At 41.5% G+C, this 22,877-nt stretch overlaps 1 protein-coding gene across 1 annotated transcript in view; it reads right to left on the reverse strand.

The window, feature by feature from the left end:
- Positions 1-16,835, reverse strand: part of LOC104382191 (amine oxidase [flavin-containing] A) — a 39,855-nt gene extending 23,020 nt beyond the window's left edge. The window contains exons 1-3 of the mRNA XM_086615419.1: positions 16,622-16,835; positions 4,839-4,933; positions 2,112-2,249 (exon numbers count right to left, since the gene is read on the reverse strand). Of these exons, the coding sequence (XP_086471545.1) occupies positions 2,112-2,249; positions 4,839-4,933; positions 16,622-16,835 (447 nt within the window). The remainder of the gene's footprint in view (positions 1-2,111; positions 2,250-4,838; positions 4,934-16,621) is intronic.
- Between the last annotated feature and the right edge of the window lie 6,042 nt (positions 16,836-22,877).

A 22,877-nucleotide genomic window follows, 5' to 3' on the forward strand; every position in this document is an offset into this window, starting at 1 on the left:
AATATCAAATCACCTCCTTGCTAACACGTTCTATCATCTAGGAAATACCACAGGTGCTGGAGCATCTTTAATGAATATGAGGGGTCCATCTACAGCCAGGAGAGCACAAATCCCTACCTGGCCAGCTCACCATCACAGCATGATAACAGCGCGTAGCGGGTAGGTGAAACATGCAAGCCCTAAGGTCTCTGAGCACTCACCAACCCCGCCAATAGCCAGGACTGCACAGTTTGTTTTCGACAGGCTTCTTGTAGAAGTGGGACGTAGGAGAGGGTTCAACAACAGATCCCTAAAGTAAAGGGCATGGTGACTACAGGAGGTGTCAAGGAAAGAGTAAGGAGGAAAAGCAGTGGAATACCTTAGGGAAAGAAAAGAGAACAAAAGGCCTGCAATTCGTGGGAAGAGGATGTGGGAGGAATGAAACCTATGCAGGAAAAGCATCATTGTTATTTATCCAGTACTTAAGTCTGTCCATGCTGGGAGACCAAAAAGCCCTCCTTTGCTGTCACCCTGGTCCAAAAACTATGCCTCCCTTGGGGACCCTGGTTATCTCGGCACAACCACAATGCCAGATCTAGAATTGATCCACAGCGTGGGATCCAGCTAAATAGCTCCCACTTGCTTAGAAACATGCTTTCACTTCCAAGAAAACTTACGAAATTACATGGTCATTAGCAAGAACATCCATAATGTAATTGTGGGACAAAATAAAGCTGCTGCTTCAGTGTCAAAACAGATTAAGGGCTCAAATTCATGTAACCCATTAGAGCCTTTTATTTAACATACAGAAGATAAGTGCCTTTTACGATGCTAAGAGATCCATATCTGAGCTTAAATGAGATACAGTGGGCCAAACATTCAGCTGGTACAAATCAGCCCAGCCCACTTGCTGTAGAATTACACCAATTTTTGCACCAGGTGGTGTAAGATAATTCTTTTGAGTATTATGGAGTGGCTATGCAATTATTTAAGCTGTGACTGTTTTACGAGCATGGCATGAATCTGCCTAATAAGGAGAGGCTACAGAACTAGATGATAACCAGATGAAAAAACTTTGCAGCATGAACACATTACTCTAATCCTAGGAAGAAAAAGTGAGAAGACAAAAAAGATGAAACCAGTTAAGGATCCACCGTACAGCATTGCCACTATCAGATATGTCAACTCTGTTTCGTACAGGCCTTGCTCTGCCACAGTCTGGGAAGTACCAAAACTAAAGGGTATTAAAAAAATTTAAAAGTGATGGTCTTTGGAAAGTAAACTAGCATGTGAGTTATGAAGATAGACACTTGTACCTCATACCTATGGACCTTAGGCCTCTCTTTGTCCTTCTCCCTACAGCTCTCCCTCTGCACTGGTCTGGGCAGTAGATCCTGACTCGGACCCGAGCAAAAATTCGGTGAGATGAAGAACTAAGACAAGGGCTCCTCTGAAGACAAGTTTCATTCCAGATTACTTTAGCCACACCAGTACGTACTCAAGAGTGGCCATCTGAACCCTTGCTGCCCCACATCTCAGACATGAAGTTTATAGCAAGCCTTGAGAGGTGCCTGTTTCTCACCGTTAGCTAGAGAGGGAATCTCAATGAGTCTCAGATTAGATGCCCAACTTCCAGACATCCATTTGTAAGTAAGATGAATCCCACACTATGGGACTGGGAGGGATCTCATGTGAATCTTGCCATATATGTGGGGCAAAAATGTTATACTGCTCCCAGAGTAGACCCATAATGTTGTTGTCTACTATCGTCATTCAACAGTATTCAACAGTAATATATTTTTTCTTACTTAAATTCGGCTTTTATTTCAGAACAAGTATGTCCTGAATTTCAGGAAAAAAATCTTGAGGTTATATGTTCAAAGATAATCAGGTGCCAAAGGTATCCCAAACTTTTTAACTGCTGTCAGCCCATTTTCTGAACATTTTTCAAAAGAAAACAAGAACCATGGGTCCCACTCCCACTAAGCGAAAATAGAATAACAACACTTCATATAGGTGCTTACTGGATTACTAAAAGCGAGCTTTAAATGAAATCTCCTTAATGACTGTCAGTAATTTCCAAAGCTCAATTATACCTTTAGGTATCTCAACATGAAAGATGCAATACTTACCCCCTTATAATGGATCATATGGCCCTCGACATTCACTTTATAGGTCTCAACACCCAGCTCTTTTGCCAGTCGGAGAATCCGGTTTTGGGTAGGTCCCACATACGATCCACCAACATCTACGTAATTAACTTGACTGTTCTATCAAAAGAAAGAATATAAGAATTAGAAACCATGTGGGAAGCTCCTTAATACAAACACCTAGAAGTAGGAAGAATTATTACACACTGACTAGCACTGCAACTATATGTACAGGAGAAAATGTGCACTGATTGACTTAAAAGTAGGCAGTATTGAGCTCTGGAATGACAGACACACAGAGATCATAGTGTCTTCACTTTGTCACGCACATGTGTGCAACTGGGCTTAACTCTTGTTTAAATTTCACTATAGTCTTCAGTATTGGCTGTTTAGTCTCACAGAAGACATGAGAATATGAAGAAATATCCAACTAAATCAATACTTTGGTTAAGTCTAACCCATTTTTTTCAGAATTTATGTCACTTTTCTTATCATTGCAGAATATTTATCAAGTTGAAATCACCTCCAGCACCGAGGCTTGTTTTCTCTATATAGTTATCTGCTTAGACTTAATGCTGTAGATGCTGAGCAAAGCTCTGCAGCATTCAAGGACAGTAATCTCCTTTCCAGCATGGCACACCTTGGCTGTAGCCCAGTGTGCTCTGGCTAGCAGCCCCCAGCCGTGCATCCACTGAAGGTGCTCCACACACCCCTCAGACCAGTATCACGAGCACTTGGGAGGAAGCAAGAAAGCACAAAGCTGCAGGGATGCATACTATTAAAAGCAGGCTGATTTCCCAAGACAGTAACTCTTTTTAACACTGTTTACAGCGAGCATTTTAAGCTAGGCATTCTCAGTGTCACAGAAGGATGGTGTTTATGCTTCATGTTTCACGGACAATGATTTCTGCTGAAACACCACTGTTTATCTCTGGTTCTCCAGCAGTGGCATCTGACATAATTTAAACCTCCCTTACTTCCAGGGCGGGAAGCAGAGGTAATGTCTGTATTACATTATCCTGCGCCACAGGTGACTCGTCATTTCTTTCATTTTCTTTTTAATGGCAATCAAGACACGGTCCATTTTTAGAAGCAGGAGTGTTATTTCAGATAATTTTAAGCTGTTTTAAAATGTATGTCTGAACTGTAATGATGTCTGGCCCCGCTCAGGCTGCTTCTTATAGGGTTCTTAGTTATCATGCCTGTTACAGTATGCAAAGTGAGATGGGAACAAGAGGAGAAATGTTTAACGCTCACAGTTTCAGATGATAGCTTCCCTCTGTAACATTAAAGGCAGAGCACATCCTGCTGTTGACAAAGGGTATGGACTATGTGAGTGGAATTCAATTACCTTAACGCAGATGTTTAACACCATTTTAGACAGCCCAAGGTATCCAAGACTTCTATGCAAGGCTGACAAATTTGACTCACGACCCACAGAAGACCTGCAGCTGAAGGTCAGGCAAGGTATCCTAGGGCATTTTAAAATGGCACTACACACTTCTGGTTAGGCCCCCAAATCCCATTTGATGGCTCTCAGAGTAGCTTCCAGACCAATTTTAAAGCACCTCCTGCTCAGAGTAGCTTCCAGACCAATTTTAAAGCACCTCCTGACAAGAGAAGCCCACTGGCATATATTGCAATGCAACCTGTCCAAACAGAGCTCTACTACTGAACAAAAGTAATGGCAACTTGAGACATCTGTCGTCTTTGGGAAATCTACTCTTCCTCTTTGCCCCTGGTTAATGATGTCAAACTCAACAGAACTGCAGAATAGTTGAGGCCAGAAGGGACCTCTGGAGGTCATCTAAGTCCAACCTCTCCTGCTCTAGTAAGGTCACCTAGAGCCAGTTGCCCAGGACTGTGTCCAGATAGCTTCTGAATATCTCCAAGGAGGGAGGCACCACAACCTCCTTGGGCAACCTGTGCCAGTGCTCAGTTACCCTCACAGTAAAAAAGTCTTTCCTAATGTTTAGATGGTTTGAATCTCCTGTGTTTCAGTTTTTGCCCATTGCCTCTTGTCCTGCCACCGGGCACCACTGGAAAGAGCCTGCCTCCATCCTCTTTGCATCCTTCCTTCCCTCCCTTCTATACACTAATGAGATCCTCTTTCAACCTTCTCTTCTCTAGGCTAAACAGTCTCAGCTCTCTCAGCCTTCCCTCATAGGAGAGATGCTTCAGTCTCTTCATCATCCAGATCTTTAATGAAGATGTTGAACAGGATCCCATCCAGTATTGACCTCTGGAGTACCCCACAAGTTACTGGCCTCCAACTAGACGTTGTACCACTGATCACCATCCTCTGGACCAGGCTGTTCAGCCAGTTTTCAGTCCATCTCACTGTCTGCTCAACCAGCTTGTCTATGAGGATCTTATGTGAGACAATGTTGAACTACTGAAGTCTAGGTAAACACCCACTGTTCTTCCCTCATCTACCAAGCCAATCATTTCATCATAGGAGGTTATCAGGTTGGTTAAACATGACTTCCTCTTGGTGAATTCATGCTGACTGATTACTTTCTTGTTCTTCATGTGCCTGGAAATGGTGTCCAGGATTAGTTGCTCTATCACCTTCCCAGGGATTGAGTTGAGGCTGACCGGACTACAGTTCCCTGGGTCCTCCTTCTTGCTCTTCTTGAAGATAGGAGTCAAATTTGCCACCTCGTAGACCAGCACACGTGAGAGTCCAGCACCTCATGAAGCACTTACCCTGATAGTGAATGTCCTTCCTCCAACTCTGTCCCGGGCCTCAAGAACCACCACGCTGACCCCAGACTCAGACAGCAATTTGGCAGCCGACAAACCTACCAGAAAAAGAGAAAGTGCTTTAAAGCAAGTGGCAGCGATCAGCCATGTTAATGGTCAAAAACTGAACCAAAGCTTCAAGGTCAGAGATTTCAATACTGTTTTCAAAAATTCCTGAGAGAAGTCAGAAACTTTTCATGTTGTGGCTGCTGCTCAGTTGCATGTTATAACCATCTCCATAAATGGCATTCACAGACTGAAGTTTCCTCCTTCAGGATAGCATTTTGCATTTTAAAACCAGTAAAATCTCAATTGCTAACGGACACACATCTTACTCTTCATTTGTGCAGTGTATAGAAAGGCAGAACCCAGCTCGTGGGGCTTGCAGTGCTAGAGTGATAGAAATAATAATATACTAAATAGGCATGTTCCATCAAGATAGGCTTCCAACTTCTCTCACTCATCAACTCTCCACACTATTGCTATCCATTGTCCTCATTCATATGCAGAAAGAAAGTCTGCCTCACTGTCAAGATTCATTTTAAGCAATGGAGTTTGACCATGGCAATCAAACAGGCTGTATGTAGATGCTTTCTAAAAGGAATTATGGTCTTAGCAAAAATCATCTAATTATGGGACTTTGTGATGGAGGCACTAGAGACAACTGAAAATTCAATAGGACAGGAGTCCTCTTTGCTTTTGACAGATGCAACCTGAAATTGTAAAAAGCAATCATGAGTTTGGGAAATCAGATTATCCCGTTGCCCTGCAGGCCGATTTGGCACTGAAGCATTGTTTCTTTGGAGTTGTTTCCCCTCCTTAAGTATACGAAAGCCAGCCTTATTGATCAGAACTTCCAAGATACCCCGCAGTAAGGAATAATAATATTATATTCATGTTTATTACACTACCTCCAAATGTGATTAAAAGCAACTGTTTGTGAGCCTACAAAGAATGCACGTCTGAAAAGACTAGAGGAGAGAAATCGTTCTAGGCAGCATTAAGTGTACTCATTTAGTCTGAGGACAATACAGAACAGCCCATAAACTTCTGTGCACATAATCTTTTAATGGGGAAGTTGAACACCATTCACTCGAAACCAGAACTGAGGAAGTTCAAATGTCTTACATTGACAAAAACTATATATACAATTTCCATACTCATCTAAAAATAACTTTACATCCTTGCACCATATTCTTTAGATTGCTGCTGGAGCAGAAGTAAACTTGATTCTTCCATCTATTTAATATTCTAATTTTCAAAAATGCAAGACATTTGTCAGTGGAGTGAACACCTTATAAATGGATCTAATTTTTTCAGTAGTTTTTGATCATTTTTTTCTTGTATGAAAGTCTATAGAGAAAATTTTACAATTTTTTTACAGTTAATCCTTTGGGTGATGGTGTTCTCTTCTTCCTTAACATAAACATAGAAGACATAAGTTTATAATGTTGGGAACACAAACTGCAGTATTTTCTTACAAATATTTGTATTTTTTATATGAGGAAAAATTATTTTTCAAAATACATAGTGGATTTTGTCACAAAAAGTGGATTTGCTACATGCATAAAATAAAAGGTTGAATTCCTCTATTCTGCATAAATACCACTAGACACTCGGCCATGAGTAGGTCATTCTTTTGTAAGAAAGTTTACTGTAGATATAAAACTCTTCAAAAAATGCACAGTGCATTCATGCATTACCCTATGGAAATGAAGCAGTGAAAAAAAAAGTATGCAAATTCTCAGAGCCTAAGACCATCATTTCATGCTGTTTACTATAGCTATGTTCATGCCACAGCTGTTTAAGAAGAATAATGGTTGCACTGGACTGGGTTGGAAGATAAGCTTACTACTGGTTTACAGCTTAAGTATACAATATATGCAAATCGTATATTGCCAACCGTATCCTGGGCTGTATCAAAAGAAGTGTGGCCAGCAGGTCGAGGGAAGTGATTCTGCCCCTATACTCAACTCTCGTGAGACCCCACCTGGAATGCTGTGTTCAGCTCTGGAGTCCCCAATACAAGAAGGACATGGAGCTACTGGAGTGGGTCCAGAGGAGGGCCACGAAGATGATTAGAGGGCTGGAGCACCTCTGCTATGAAGACAGGCTGAGAGAGTTGGGGCTGTTCAGCCTGGAGAAGAGAAGGCTCTGGGGTGATCTTATAGCAGCTTTCCAGTACCTAAAGGGGGCCTACAGGAAAGCTGGAGAGGGACTTTTTACAAGGGTGTGTAGTGATAGGACAAGGGGCAATGGATTTAAACTGAAAGACGGCAGATTTAGGTTAGATATAAGAAAGAAATTTTTCCCTCTGAGGGTGGTGAGGCAGTGGAACAGGTTGCCCAGAGAAGTTGTGGATGCCCCATCCCTGGAAGTGTTCAAGGCCAGGTTGGATGAGGCTTTGAGCAACCTGGTGTAGTGGAGGGTTTCCCTGCCCATGGCAACGGGGTTGGAACTAGATGATCTTTAAGGTCCCTTCCAACCCTAACCATTCTATGATTCTATGATTCTATGAAATCAAGCATTACCAAAGGATGAAGAACATGTGGTAATATGACGGAGGTTCTCTGACCTGTTTGCTTGTTAAACTGTACTTCTCACACTCCAGCCTTACAGGTTTTTAGTTTCATTTTTGTTAACTCAAGTGTCACCTTAGACACTGATCCAAAAAACCAAAAGGCTTCACAGCTACATAGGTTGGGCAAGGGCAAGAGATACATGGGGACAGTGATGACCTACTGGCAACTGGGAGCGGACCCAACTCAGAAATAAAAACAATGCAAAACACATTGGTTAAGGAGTGTTATTATGCATTTATTTGCTTAAAGCACGGGAACAGTTTTCTTTCAAAATGGAGGACTAGCAACAAGACTCATACACAAGATATCTCTATGTTGCTGTCTATGGAACCCAACTCTTCAGCTCTGCTATGGTGTGATCGAATATATATGGGTGCTTCCCCAGATATGTCTTAAGCATCCCACAGGTCTTGCAGCCCACGTGATTTTGATACGCAATTAACCTCTAAACAGATTGCATACTTTCCCTTTATTTTCTCAATAACTTGAATTTTCAAGACTTTTGTCGCTCTTCAAGTACTCTCTACAGGACTGGACACCAGAGAGCGACTGTTCATTTCTGTTTGATCAATGGGGTAAGAATGAGAGAGAGAACTCCTTCACAGCTGCTTGCCCCATCTCTACCTGCTCCGCACCCCTCAGGCTCCACAGAACTACCCTCTCACCTCCTCTCTGACATCTCCACTACCTCCCCAGAGGACATCGTGCACCTTTCTGGAGCTGCCAAGGGGGAGGGCAGGACTTCCACACCACAAGGGCCTCCCGCAACGCGAGCACTGCCCTAAAGTCACGATCCTCCACCATGCGTGGCCTCAGACACCAGCCACAACGTCCTGGGATATTGTGGATATCCACAGCGTCCTGCGAGCACGCCATGCCGGGATGCACCGAGCACCGGGCTGTGACCTCTCTTTTCTATGAATTAGAAATACACTACTCGCCTCAGAATGATGAAAGGAGTCTGCCAAAACCATGCCTCATTTGAAGTATCTGGCTGTAGAAATTCGCTTGTTATTAGATGAGAATAAACAAGGTGGGATGACTTATACATCCTCCACGAGGGTTTCTATGGCAATTTCACACCAAGCTCCCTCTATCTGAAGATGCCATGCAGGGAAGCTCTATTCCTATTGATTTTGCAGTGCTATTAAGGATTCAAAATCGCTGCTGCCACAGATAATACTGCTGCTGCTTTTATTCCAGAAAATTGTCATAATCCTATCAAGCAAAGTAGTTTCAAGTGCATCGAAACACTGGATATATAGTTTAAAAAAAATTTTGAAAAAAGAAACTACGATGAATTTATGCCAATCTGCAGACTACCAGTCATACACCAAGGCTGAAACGCAGAAATGCTGAACAACACTGAATTTTATATGTAGCCTGATGGAAAATACAACAAAGCATGTCTTTACCTTGTAGGAGAGAAAGGTTCAACTCCACAGGTAGTGCACAATTCTGAGACTTAAGAGACCTGAGCTTGATTCCCAAATGAGCCCTGTAATATGGGAAATGTTTCCCTATTTTGTAGTGAAACCTTTATAAGGGTAGTGTTTGTAAGAATAATTCCAAGTTGCCTCAATACTGACTGGGGTTGATATTGGACATATGAGCAGATATGAGTTCTGTAACACAAATGGTGGGAGTTTTTAAAAAGTTATTTTATTGGAAATGTGATAGTAATTCTGTAGTCATAGTACAGTAATTCTGCTGTTCAAAATCCAGGCTCTGTAAATCTACAACATCAAACAGATTCACTGATACACTGTGATTGGAAGCAAAAATCACCAGCATCTTTCCCAGAGACAGCAATCCTTACATGATGTACGCTGAACATCTCCAAAACATGCAAGGGCAGTGCAAGGGAGTGATGACCATTAACCTTTTAACCTTTCAACCTTTCAAACTGAGGCCGCTATGTATGTGCCATATTGAGCATACTGAAACAAAGGCAGAGAAAGTTACTCTTGAAAAGGTAACTGTCTACTGGTTTTCTAGATGCATTGGTTGCCTACTCGCTAGCTTCTTTGACAATGTGCATTTGCCTTTTATGGATCCACTATCAGGCTGAAAGTTTACCAAAACCAAACTAATACAACATTCCTTTGTAAAATCCTTGTTAATCCATGCGTTATCCCACATAGAGTGGGATAATTACATTGTGTGAAAGACGGCTAACTGCTACAGTGTTCTGGCAGGCTTTGAATAACATATGGAAAAAGTCTTTCTGGAAAATCTCTACATTTTTCTGATCTTAAGCAGGGGAATAATTTCAAAACTTTTTCACTCATTATTCTAATACACATCAATAAAGTAAGACGATTGCCAATATATCTTCATTGAAGTTCCACTCTAATGGCATGCTAATGCTGTGATTATTTTTACTGTTTCACTGACGGAAAACTTAACTTTTTCCAAACACAATTGAGTAATTAAATCTGGCAATGGTGACCTTAGAATCAGCTCTCATTATTCAGCTAGAAGTCTCTTTGCCAAGTAAACATGAACCTGTCAATAAGAGATGCAAAACATTTCTGCTGTGACCGTAGGGTAAAATCTCCCTTCCTCACCTCTTTCTTGTCCTTCTCCCTCCTCCTCAATTTTCTTTTCACTGGAATTTTTTTTGCACACCATGGTATTTAAATAAGTTTTAAAATATAGTTAAAATATACTAAATTACATCAGACTGACCACAGGAAACACTGATGGTCAACAACATATAGAAGGCTGAGAATGAAAGAACTGTTTTCTTTCACAGATTAAGGATTCGAAGATTTAAAACTGCCACTGAAATGAAAAAAAAAACCCACCACCCTTATTAATTAAACTACAGTCCCTTAAATTTGCACAAAACAGCAACAATATACAGTGCAGATCACAAGTCTACATTCATTTCTTCTTCAATGTTGCCTAATACAGTTTAAACTCACTAACTTTCTGTTTGTCAGAAACTGTATTTTAGCTTTCCATACATTCTTTCACAATCCTTGTTGTAGAATACTTGATACTGTGAATGAGGTTCCATTTATTTATTTTGTCATTTTCAGGTAAATGTTTTTCATTTCTTTTTCATCAATTCTTTCTTCCCCCTTTGACAACAACAATAATAAAAATTTTTGTTTCATCAAAGATTTCAACCAAAAGATAATAAATATTTTCTATTATAGAGGACATTGTCCAACTGAGACCCAGCCACTCTGACTGGTTTCAATGGCACTACTGTCTAAACACTTTCAACAGATGCAAGCCTTGTTCTGAAGGGTACAAAGCCCGATTCTCATGGACAGCGTTAACAGAAACACAGTGGGCAGGAAGAGGGAATTGTATCCCGAGGATGAATCCACTCCTCCATACGCACCCACTGGGATTTTCAAGTCCAAAGCCCGTTGCAGTAAACATCTCTTCCCCAGGATAACACCCTCCCCCCAAAATAAAGTTAACTAGTATAAGCATGGGGTTAGAAATGCTGCATCTACCTTCTCCTTACATAACAAAATTAATAGCATCAGTTAAGATGACAACGGTTTGATACCATCTAGTTAATGGAAACATCTAAGGTAATTATATACATTTTTTAACTATTGATCATTGGTTTGGTCAGTATGCAGAATAAATCCCTGTGAGTTAATCAATGATGTTCAGCTAAATACGTATGTGAAAAACTGTTGCTGCAAAACTATGTTCAATGTCATTATGACAAATATCAAGAACATCAGCATTGGTATTCCTGGAAAGACATAATGCCTGTCCCATGCCTGTTTTTGTTATGCTAGGATATTTAGAGATCTGTCCTGACTTCTTGGCTATTTCTTTTGCTCACTGGAGTGAATAACATTCTTCGAGACCTCAGACCCATCTAGCTAACAGGAAGACTCTTTCCCACCTTTCAACACCTTTCACCTAAGCCTGAGGCATGGTGCAAAATCCACTCATCAAGAATGAACCATGGGTTTACAGTGCTGTCTTAGGAGCTCTGAATTTGCCAACCTATGAATCATGCTGGTGTACATTTTGGTTTTGCCAGAAACAAACCTGACATATTCTTCATTCAGAAGCAGAACCAGCTGTGACCACTCAGGTTACCTCCTGGGTTACACAATGCTTATAAATGATGTATTTACCATAGAAAGCCACACGAAGACCATGATGAAAGATGAAGAAAATAATAATATTTCTACATCTGGTTATATAATGAACACATCACAACCATATTTTGGCCAAATCTAGCACTGAGCATAACACAAAGGAGTGTCTTAACCAAAAGCCATGCCCCACCGTCATGGCGTGGTCAAAAGGTTTTGCATTTTTAGTAGCAAAATATTAGAACACGTTATGAAGAAGGCAGCAAATGGAAACTACTATTTCTGCTTATTTGTGAGCATTGTACATAACATCCATCACACTTTATACGAGGGTCTGATTGTTTTGCTTCTGCTGTAAATTATTCTCATAATGGCAGTCAGCTTGCTAGTGGTACATGGGGAACAGAGAGCTCTGTGAAACATTGCTATTTATTTCTGCATCTCAAAAAATGGCCTTTAGGAATTTATGGTACCAAGTGACAATATTATCACCGATTATCAGTTTTCCTGTTGGATCCAGAAAGCGAGTGGGAAGGAACCAGGTGGCCGGAGCCCAGCACAGGGCAAATGTAAAGAGATAAACACAGGATACATTTTAGGAACCAGCTCTTACACTTCTACAGGTCAAATTCTGGGTAAATTTAGAAGTAATACTAGAAAAAAAAAAACTACTGAAAACTACTCCAGATTTACACAGGTGGGACTGATTATATCTTCCTCCAGTAACTCTGTATTTGACAGTTTATCTGACACTACCACCCACCAGCAGCTTGGCATGCTGTCAAAACAAACAGAGCAGTATACAACATACGTTGTGCTGCCATTATAGCAAGCAAGGAAAATCTGCATTTCCTCATTATTCAGTCTTTCACTCAGAGACCACAGCCAACGCGTAGGCAGCTCAAGTGGTAAGGTTGTCAATCACGCACCATGGCGCAGGAGATGCCAACGCATAGCGCTCCTCCATGGAGAGGGAAAAAAAAAAAAAGCCTTAATAGTGTATCATATGTTTTATTTCAATATAAAGACTAATTACTACTATTTTTACATCCCAGCTTCTCCTACAATTTGTGGCCCTTGGCCTCCTCCATAAGTGCAATAGAAAACAGTGCTGTTTCCTGCACACGGCTGACAAACCTAAGCAGCCGTTCTGCTGAGCCATGAGATCTCCGTGTTTCGAGCTAGGAGCAAATGTGGTTTTATTTGGAAATAAGAACTTTCCATGTCAGAGAATGATAATCTTCAGTGCAAGTTTCCATTATGGCTGTGTTTCCCTTATGCTTTGCTCTTGTAACACGATGTCCTGAAATTTCTTCCAAAAGATATTTGTGTACAAGTTCTCTTGGACTTGCCCGCCTCTGGACATACTTCTCCATATCTGATGATTCTCTGGTTTGCATTATGTAGGCAAACATTCTTAATTCTCTATGCCTTCTTTTGACAAAGTGGACCTTCCAGTGTCCAAAATTCATATGTAAGTTCAGGCTGGCATACAAATGTACTCCCATACTTCCCACTGAAAAAGTTGAGGTGTTTTGCTTATGCTCTTTTTTGGCAAATTTCAAACTATTTAAGCTTGAATTTTCAAAGTCTGTTTTTCAGGCTGAGTATTTTTTGCTGGAAAATCTTGGGACAAAATTGGCTGGCTATGTCTAAACCTCCAGGAAACAAATATTCTTCCTTGATTTTGAAAACTGATGGCTTTTTTTTTTTTTTCCTTTCCTATTTTGGAAGTTCTGGCAGCAACTTGAAATTTGGCAAGGAGGTAGCCTTTGAGTCAACATAGCGCATTTTGCTATCAATGTGAAAATATGCCCCAATAAGGTCAGTTAGAAAGTTTTGAGGAATTGCAAGTCACATGGAGGCAGCAGCCATTTTTTAGATCTGAAAAGCTGAAATATGTGAGGTTTCTGTCAAAACTCTCCAAGCACTTAATGCTGTCCATTAACGAGCAGTGATTGAGCCTCCTGGCCCTCCTCAGAACCCATCTTGTATCTCAGAGCAACTGTGCATGCTCCATGCTAGGGCTAAGGAGCCAAAATCTGAATTTGCCTGTAATTGTGGCCTTAGCTTGTGGAGCAGGTAATGCAGCTGGGATGGGGACAAAGTGTCAGGAGAGGTATGACAGTGACTTGTTGCATAAAAGAGACAATTTCTGGAAGCTGTCAATATAGTAGTTAGTCCACACAGAGGATGACAATCTCCCAGTCCTCAATTAGTGCAGCCCCTTAACTCAAGAGTCAGAGGGCTCTCTCATGGGATGTCAGGGTTACGATCCTACCGATTAACCAAACACGCATCCACGGCACATCACGTGCTGTCAGCTTGCTGTGTTTAACAAATGAGATTACATAGCCTGAACCAAAAGGCACAAGAAAAAGGTCAAAATCAATCCAAACCAGAACACCCTCTTCAGTTCAGTAGAAAAACCCTATAAATAGAAAACGGGAGCAATATTCAAGGCACACTAATAAGAACTCCTTGTGGGTATGAGGAAAGTCTTTAACTTGAGGCATCAGTTTATTTAATATGCTTGAGTATAAAATATTATAATTAACATTAACTGTATTACAGGGGACACTGTTCATTAAGAATGATACAAACATGTGCCTGGGGCCTTTCCTGGCCACCATCCACATTTTTATCATGCACGCCCATGTGAAAAGAGGAATCCAGCCCAAGCTCCACAGCTCCCTCTCTGTAGGGGTCCGAACATACTAGCTGATGCAGACTGGACAGTTTGAACATGATTCCATAGGGTACAGCAGGAAAATCTCAGCGGTAGAGGCCACCAGAGCCGAGTTCATCTTCCAAGAGCTTCCCGACTGTGACGCACTCTTTGCAGAAGCTCCCTCCATCCCTAGTTCGCAGCTTCCTACAGGCAGAGTGGATTCTGTGTCCCCGTGAATGACCACGTACAGATGTGTGCATAGAGAGGCCAGGAGCACGGACAAGAAGTGTGCCCTATGTTGTACAGAAACTGGCTCTCAAGATCATGGTTTACTTGGAGGAATAGATATCTCCCGAGGTACCAGTCAGGATTTGAGCTTAGTTTTGCAAATATTTTACAAATATTTTTAAAAGCCACAATCTCACTCCTGGGAAGCTCAGTTAATATAACAAGCAGCTTGCTTATACCTGATATACATTTCCTGTATTTCTAGTAAAGAACTAGTTTATCCCAAAGTTTCCTATCCTTTCTTGCAAGCATCAGGTAATGGCTATTTAAGATATAGTAGGAGAGAAGACAGCAATCTTATCAGAACTGGCAATTGCAAACGTATCTTCAGAGAAATAAGCAGTAGCAAGTCAAGACTGGAGTCAGAGAGATGTAGAGGGTGAAAGCCTGTCTATACTGGAACATGTTTTACTATTTATCTCAACAGAACCAAAATTCTAGATACAGATCACTTTTTTTTTTTTTTTAAGACTAGAAAGCAGCACTGTCTAACCCCTCACAGAACTGAGGTGTAGGTACACTGGTACAGGAATGGTAGTGACAGAGCAGCTGTGTGAAAAAAAAAAAAACAACCAAGAGCTGATAGGAATTATAAAGATGGATTAATTATGAAATAAAGCATTCATTTTCATAAGGCTGCTTTCTTAAAATGATGCCAATTCTAATTTGTAACAGGCAAACAGCAATTTCTATGCCACTGGCATGACATAAGCGTTTCCATTGGCAAGACAAACATCCCCGTACCCCAACAGTGTTGTGACATATTTACTTGTCTTCCTAATGCCGCTGATGAATTTTCAAGGACTGTAACGCCTTGAAATTTCCTGCTGGGCTCCATTTCAGACTGCACACCAGGCTTTAGTCCAAGGCATAAGTGTTCTGAAGTAACTTACTGATTCTTGTACCAGTGAGGCAAAATACAACTTAGAAATGCTCGATGCATTTTCCAAAACACTGCTACAGGTTGGAAAGTCAGAGGATCAAGGGATCCTTAAGGGAAGAAGAGCTTCTCAGAGCCCTAAAAACCATACTAAGACCACGTCACCATCAGTTGCACACAGTACAGGTGGTAATTCCCTAAATGCACTCTGTGCATTATCTTAGGATGAAGGAACCTTAAGGATGAAGATCAAATGACTCCTGCCAGCAGGAAAATGCCCAGGCACCTGGTAAAACTAAAAAGCAAGCAAAACTAGGTCTGTTTGATGACACCACGGATTATTTACATAATTACTTTGTTACAAATAATTATTTAAACAATTACTGCTGGTTTAGCAAATGAAATAATGTAATTAAGTAAACAATTTGCTGTTTCGTGCATTAATTCATTGCAGATTAAAAAAAGGAAAGCCTCTGACTCCTCCTCCATTCTAATAACAACTAATTTTACCTATAGAAATAATGGTTATAGTATCACTGAAGTCACTCAGTCACAGAACTCACCTTTTCTGAATCATTAGTGAAGTAAAGACTCCCTGAAAACTGAAACACGGCCAAAGCTGCTAACACAATAGTTATCCAATGGACAAACCAAACACAGATTTTCTCCAACATAGCAACATTCTGATCTTAGGTACCATCAGGTGCCACAATTACTTTTTTTTTTTTTTTTTTAAAGCATGAGGATCAGGGGCCACAATGCACTTGCCAGTGTTAAAGTAGATCTGAAGAGTATTTTGGGAAGTATTTCCTAGCAAAGTGTGAAGAGTCCATCGCACTGGAGGAATCTGGCTATCTGTAGTACAGCTCTTCTCATAGTAACAAAACCTAACCTGTTTTTACAGATATTCCCACTGCACTATTTATCAAAAGACTACAAGCATCAGCCCTGCAAGGGCAACCTAAAAAACCCAACTTAAAAAGACCGTATTTCTGTGATGCAAAAATCCTCTATCTCTGCATTCTCCTGCACCTGTAGGCATTATAAAGTCAGTTTTCCTACAGCCTGTCTTCTGATAAGCACGAAGTACAAATCAATGCAAGAAGAAGCGAATACGTCTGAAAATAACGATCTGGATATTTTTCCCCCATTTTTCTCCCAAGTGTATCTGAAGCCCCTGAAGATCTGACACTCTCGTTAACCATCGCCCAATCCTTAAGGCCAGCTATGGGGAAGAGCCACACCCGGACTCGCCGCTCCCAGGCCCCGCGCTGCCCAGCCGGGAGAACCCCGGCCCCGGTGCCTCCCGCCGTACCCAGCGCCGGACGGGCTCCGGGACCGCTCCCGGGGTGATGCCCCGGGGGAGGCCGGCGGATGCGCGGTGGCCGCGCCGCTCCCCTCCCCGGACCCACCTGAGATGCCTCCCCCGATCACGACCACGTCGTATTTCTCGGCCATGTCGCTGCCCCCCGTCCCGGCCGCTGTCTCCATCCCGCCCTCCCGCGGCGGCGGCGACGGCTCCGACCCGGCTCTGGCGCGCGGACAGCGCCCCGCCCTCCCGCCGGCCCCTGGGCGGAGCCCGCGCAGCCGCCGCCAATGGGCGCCGCCTGGGGGCGGGGTCTTTACTAGCCACGCCCCTCAGGCCTTCGCCCCTGCGCCCCGGCCCGGCCCGACGGGGCGGTGAGAGGCTGCGGCGGAGCGGGAGGGCGGCGGAGACCGCTGGGGGAAATCCGCAGCCAAACGCTGCATCTCAGTGTACGTTTTGCCTGGGGCCGGGTCGGGCCCGGCGCTGTTTCGCGCCAGCCCATCGCGGGGTCACCAGAAGGGCTGGAGGCAGGTGGGTGACAGCGTCCCTGCGGCAGGATGCGACAGCTCTAGCAGCCTGCGCTCACGAAGCCTTTATTATTTACTAAAATTTAGAAATGATGCTAGCAGTGAGTGTGGGAGAGGAGGATATCCATGGAGCTACTGCGTCACAGGTTACAACAGTATGCAAGCCTCAGCTTGTACTAGAATCAAATAGCACTCGGTCCGTGAGCCAGGGAGTGAAGGGTTAACCTTTGCACGAAAGTCGTTTCCCGAAGAGAACGCCTGAAATAATAACTGGTTGCCAAAATACCAATTTTGTTTGTACTTCTGCTGTTACGGCTCTGAAATACATGATGGTTGTGATTTTTTCATGCGTTTTACAGCTCGTACGATTTTTATTGCCAAAGTGTAAATGTCATCTCTGTGAAGCTAAGTAGAAAAAACAGAGAGCCTGTCTGTCCCCTTTCAAGTAAGCACAGAAGACCTTTACAACTACAGAAAATCCCAGTGCCACTCTATGTTAAAAATTGATGTAAGTTCTGATAGTTGCCCAGTTCTGCAATGATACGCCATACCTGGGTATGATCAAAGAACTGAATGAGAGTGCAACATTACATAGTTGGTGTCCTCAGAAATGCCTGGCCTTTCTTACAGTGGGAAAAATTAAGACTTGTTGGGTTGTGCTAATTGTGCCAAATGAGCAAGACATAGACCTGTTGGAGCAGGTCCAGAGGAGGGTCACAAAAGTGATCAGAGGGACGGAACACCTCTCCTATGAGGATAGGCCGAGAGAGTTGGAATTGTTCAGCCTGGAGAAGAGAAGGCTCTGAGGAATCCTTATAACAGTCCTCTAGTACTTAAAGGGGCCTTATAAGAAAGACAGGAACAGACTTTTTATTAGGGCCTGTAGCAATAGGACAAGGGTTAATGGTTTTGAGCTAAAGGAGGGTAGATTCAGACTAGATATAAGAAATTTTTTATGATGAGGGCGATGAAACACTGGAACAGGTTGCCCAGAGAGCTGATAGATGCCCCATCTCTGGAAACATTCAAGGTCAGGTTGGATGGGGATCTGAGCAACCTGATCTGGTGGAAGGTGTCCCTGCTTATTGCAGGGGAGTTGGACTACATGACCTTTAAAGGTGCCTTCCAACCCAACCATTCTATGATTCTATGACAACAGTGACTGAAGGCAGAAATACCTATGAAATCATCAAGCTCCACATGGATTGAAAGTACGAGAGACAAAATAACGGATCTTCTTCCAAAATAAAAACAGGTACTCTAAAAAGTAAAGCAGATGTGCAGTGCTAATTGTGTTGCACTAGCTGCAGATACACAAGTGTCAGGTGCTATAGCAAATAAGAACAAGATCCCTACTGCTCTAAGAGATCATCTACTGACACAGAAATTCATTATCACTGAGATTGCCGCTGCTTGCATGCCAGAGCAAAGTGAGCAAAAAAGGGACAGTCCAAGACTATGCAAGTGATATGTATTCTGAAACAGAAAATGCAAAGTACCAACAGCCATTCGTGCTTGTTGGGGAAAAAAATCTTTGCTTCTTGAGGATGATAAGAATATCCACTCTCACAGCTCTGCTGACCCCATGAAGCAGGGCACAGGGAATCTGACGATTAAAAAACTTCACCAAGCAGCACCTCCCTCATAATCCAGAAGCCAAGTCTGGAGGAAAATAAGAAAAACATCCTCTGTGATAACAACAGGAAACTTGTGTGTATCTAGATAACTTGCTAATAGGTAAGCTTGCCAAAAAAAAATCTCTAGTGCTAAAAAAGAGCTGCAACAGACTTGTTAAAGAACAATGGAGATTGAAGTGGTGTTACCTGGAGCAGCTCTAACAATGAAGGATGACATCAAAGTGTGAATTGTAGACATTATGGTTGCCTCAACCCTTAGGGTAAAGACTGAAAAAGTATCTAAGGGGCTACCAGAGATTATCTCAGGCATTAGCAGCCTCCAGGGGTAGCAATGGCTGTCAGAACTGCATAACTGCTAAGCCCTTAGCATCTGTATGATGCAAATAAGAGACCTCGAAATAATTCTGCCTCAACTCATATAGATCCGCAGACATCTAGGATTAAAAAAAAACCCAAAACAAACCAGAACCCAAGCAGATGCTGAAGCCTTTCTTGAGAACAACAGGATGAACTCAATGGAAGATGATTAAGGAGATTTTGTCAACCTCTCAGTTGGCTCCATCAGGATTTGCTGAGGACTTGCTGAAAACGTGAGATGCAGGGAAGGAAGCAGATGATGTGTCATATTGAGAGTGATCCTCCTTTCCTAAATGTTATGACCATGTTTTCAAAGAGAAATTTGAAATTTGTTCAGAAATGAACAGAAAATAGAGATGGCAAACTTTACAGTAAAGGAAATTTTATTCCAAGCAAATAAGTTTTTATTTGGAAAGAAGTTAATTGTTGCTCAGAACAGAGAGTTAAATAATAAAGAAGTGCTTGCCAATGAGTCCTATTCCTTATGCACTATAAAAAGACAGGGGACAACTCTGAAGGGCTGGCATAGGAAGCCACTGTTGCTGAAACTATTTCCTAGCAATCTGTCTGGTTCACTGAATAAGTTGTAGTAATAATTTGCTGAGCTTGCAGAATGCACATGATCATTAATGTGAAGGTATAGAAAGTCACGGGACTAACATAGATTTTTGCATTTACCAGGAAAAAACCACAAAAGTTACTGAGAAATACAGTGGAACATCTAGAGCAAGACTTCCACTTAGCTGCGTCATCAACAACATAAATTGTCATGTAGTCCCAAGAATGGGCAAAAATGCATCAATTTCTTGGTCAAAGAACATGAAGAAAAATATCCAAAGATAAGTGTCATCACTAATTTCTTTATTGCATTACAAGTGTTTTGCTTTCAGTGTTACCAACTACTGACGTAAGGAAGTCAAACTCCTCAGGTCATGTCATCAGTAGTCACAATTATGTGTTATTTTGCACCTGCCCAGTACCCCAAAAGTTGAGTAAAATCAGTCATAATCATTGTGGAAGTCACAGATGTTTTTCATTCCGTCTTGATTTCACTGTTAACTTTATTTTGCCAATGCATCTTAAAATTGGAATACAAACATAGGGAAAATCCTTGGCATTAAAATAAAATTGGTTTGTCAAAATAAAAACCATTGTCTATTACACATTCATGTATACCGTGCAACTTTTTAGTTCTTTATTTGTTTTATGAATGTCTTTTGACAGCTAAATAGAGAGAACCTAAATGCTGTAAGGCAAGAATGCGTTATCAGTAGAAGACTGTCATTATTAAGATCATAATTACCACCACTTAGCCACCTCTAAAGTCACATAATTCTTGTATTTTAACAATATCAACTGAGCTTATCTGAAATATCCTAGAACATGCCATCTTAAGAGTTACCGCCAGCTGAAATTTTTGCCATTAACTCGTCATCTGTGTTGATTAGCACTCCACTTAGCAGGCACAAAGATGAGCTTCCCGGAGAGTATCAGAGCCTTTTGCAAAGCTTGATTCACATAAATTTCCATTCATAAACATTTTAATTCTGGTGATTATATGGTTACTACTCTGTTCTAACATTAAGCTGAAACTGCGAAAAATAAACCAAACTCTTCCAAACATCAGGCTCAATAGTTCTGTTGGGAGTCCTTTTGTTGTGCAACAGCGTGCACAGTATGGAGCAACTTCGAGCCTCAGCTGTAGGTGATACTGTATTTTCTAAGGACAGTTTTCTACTTTGGAACAGTATTTTAGACTACCTTGTGCTAAATTTGGGGTCATCAATTAATTCACAGTGCTAACAATGTTTACAGAGTTGAATTTTTCTTCCAAGGACCTTATCAGTAAAGGAAATGATAAAAGGCAATGTAGCACATGTAAATGCACAATGTTGTACACCATGAGCAGAAAAAAAAAAAAGAAAATATTGTTCTGTAAAATGTTTCAAGCTATAGAGCACTTTCCTCTGAAACAAACAAAATCCAAACAAACGACTCCAGATCAAAGTCTCTCCAAGGGTTTTACGAAAGTGGAAAGAGAGAAAACACATATTCCCACATAGCAAGGAAGAGGCAATCCAGTCTCCTGCCCAAAGCAGATCCAGCAGAACCATCCTAGGGGATGTTCATGCAATGTCTCTGCTTCTCTCTGGTCCATCGAATAAGTAGGTATTTAGACCAACTGAAATGACTCCAGCAGGGGATTTGTAAAAAAGATTGTGTGACAGGTTGGTAAAAATTGGTAAGAACCAAATTAGTAAGCTGTGAATGGTATTGTAGAGTACTAATGGACATTTTTATTGACTAGGATGTATATTCTTAGGTTTTCAAATCCACTTTTTTACTTAGATGTGTGTTCTAAACGGTCAGAAAACAATCATCAGTCTGATAGAAACAGTCTTCACTAGTATGAAAAATGTTTTCATACACAAAGATGACTGTGACATGTTTATACATGACTGTTCATTTTTACTGGCATGTTTTCAACAACTACAGCGACTTCATGCTTCCTGGCTATCTCCATTTCAGGCTCTGTGCTAAATTCTAATCAATGAATAAGCACCTTGAGGCAAATTATTGCTGCTCGTGGCTATTAACATTAGATTAGTTCATTTTATCATGTAATAACAATCAGGAATCTTTTGAAATATAAACACAGGCAATAAAAATTCAGTGCTCACCCTCTCCTTGACCCATGTCTCCCAATCCCTCAACCCAACAGATTTTCTGGTGCGATGTCCATCCGAGTGCAAGATGGTGGCAGTGGGACACGGAGGGGCATGCGGAGAGCAGGGTGCTCCAAGCCAGCCTCCATCACTGGCAGAGTTTCTGCTCTTCAGCTTTCCATCCCCTGCATTGCTCCAGAGACCTTGTTCCCCTCCGCAGTGCCAGATGCAGAAGGCATTGTTCATGTGATTGCCCTGCATTTAGGGGCCTGGAAACTTCCAGTGGAGATGAGGAAAGGAAAATAAGCAACCGCATGTAATGAGTTTTCTTAAAGCCATGAGGAAAAGGTCAACTACTATGACTTTAATGTCCCTAGGTAAATCTACTAGAATATATTTAAAACATTAATCCAAATTTCAAAGTGCTCCTCTACACCTAGGAACAGAACAAAATACAAGCTGAGACTTGTGCCCTAAAGGAGAATGCCCTCAGCTACACACAGTGAAGTTTTCTGTTCCCTCAGAGAAACCTGTTACATACTCACTGGATAAAGTCTCACTACCTCAAGCCACCAAAAGATTTTTTGACTTCACAGAAATGTGGAATAAAATTTTAAGTATTTTTAGCCACTAAGGATTTAGGTAGATATTTTTTTTCTGTGCGAGGATACTATCAATAATTTCGTTTTGTAAAATGTTTCCAACTCTTTATTTTGTTTTATAATACAAATTCGTAGGCATATGGGGTACAAAAATTCAGAAGATAGTTTGGGAAGGAAACTGAACTACCTCATTAAAAATTTTTGAAGTAACTTCCCTGCATGAGTGTGCAGTCTGACTAAAATTGTTGTTGATCTTTCAACAGCATCAAACTCTCATCTTTGTGTAAGTCTCAAAATTGTTGAATATTTTGATATGAAGTAAGTCTCAAAATTGTTGAATATTTTGATATGAAGTAGATCTTGAAAAATATTAATGAGCATTGGGCAGACTTCATCTGTGGGTGA

The sequence above is a fragment of the Tauraco erythrolophus genome, chromosome 1 (assembly GCF_009769465.1).
Source record: "Tauraco erythrolophus isolate bTauEry1 chromosome 1, bTauEry1.pri, whole genome shotgun sequence".
Taxonomy (NCBI): domain Eukaryota; kingdom Metazoa; phylum Chordata; class Aves; order Musophagiformes; family Musophagidae; genus Tauraco; species Tauraco erythrolophus.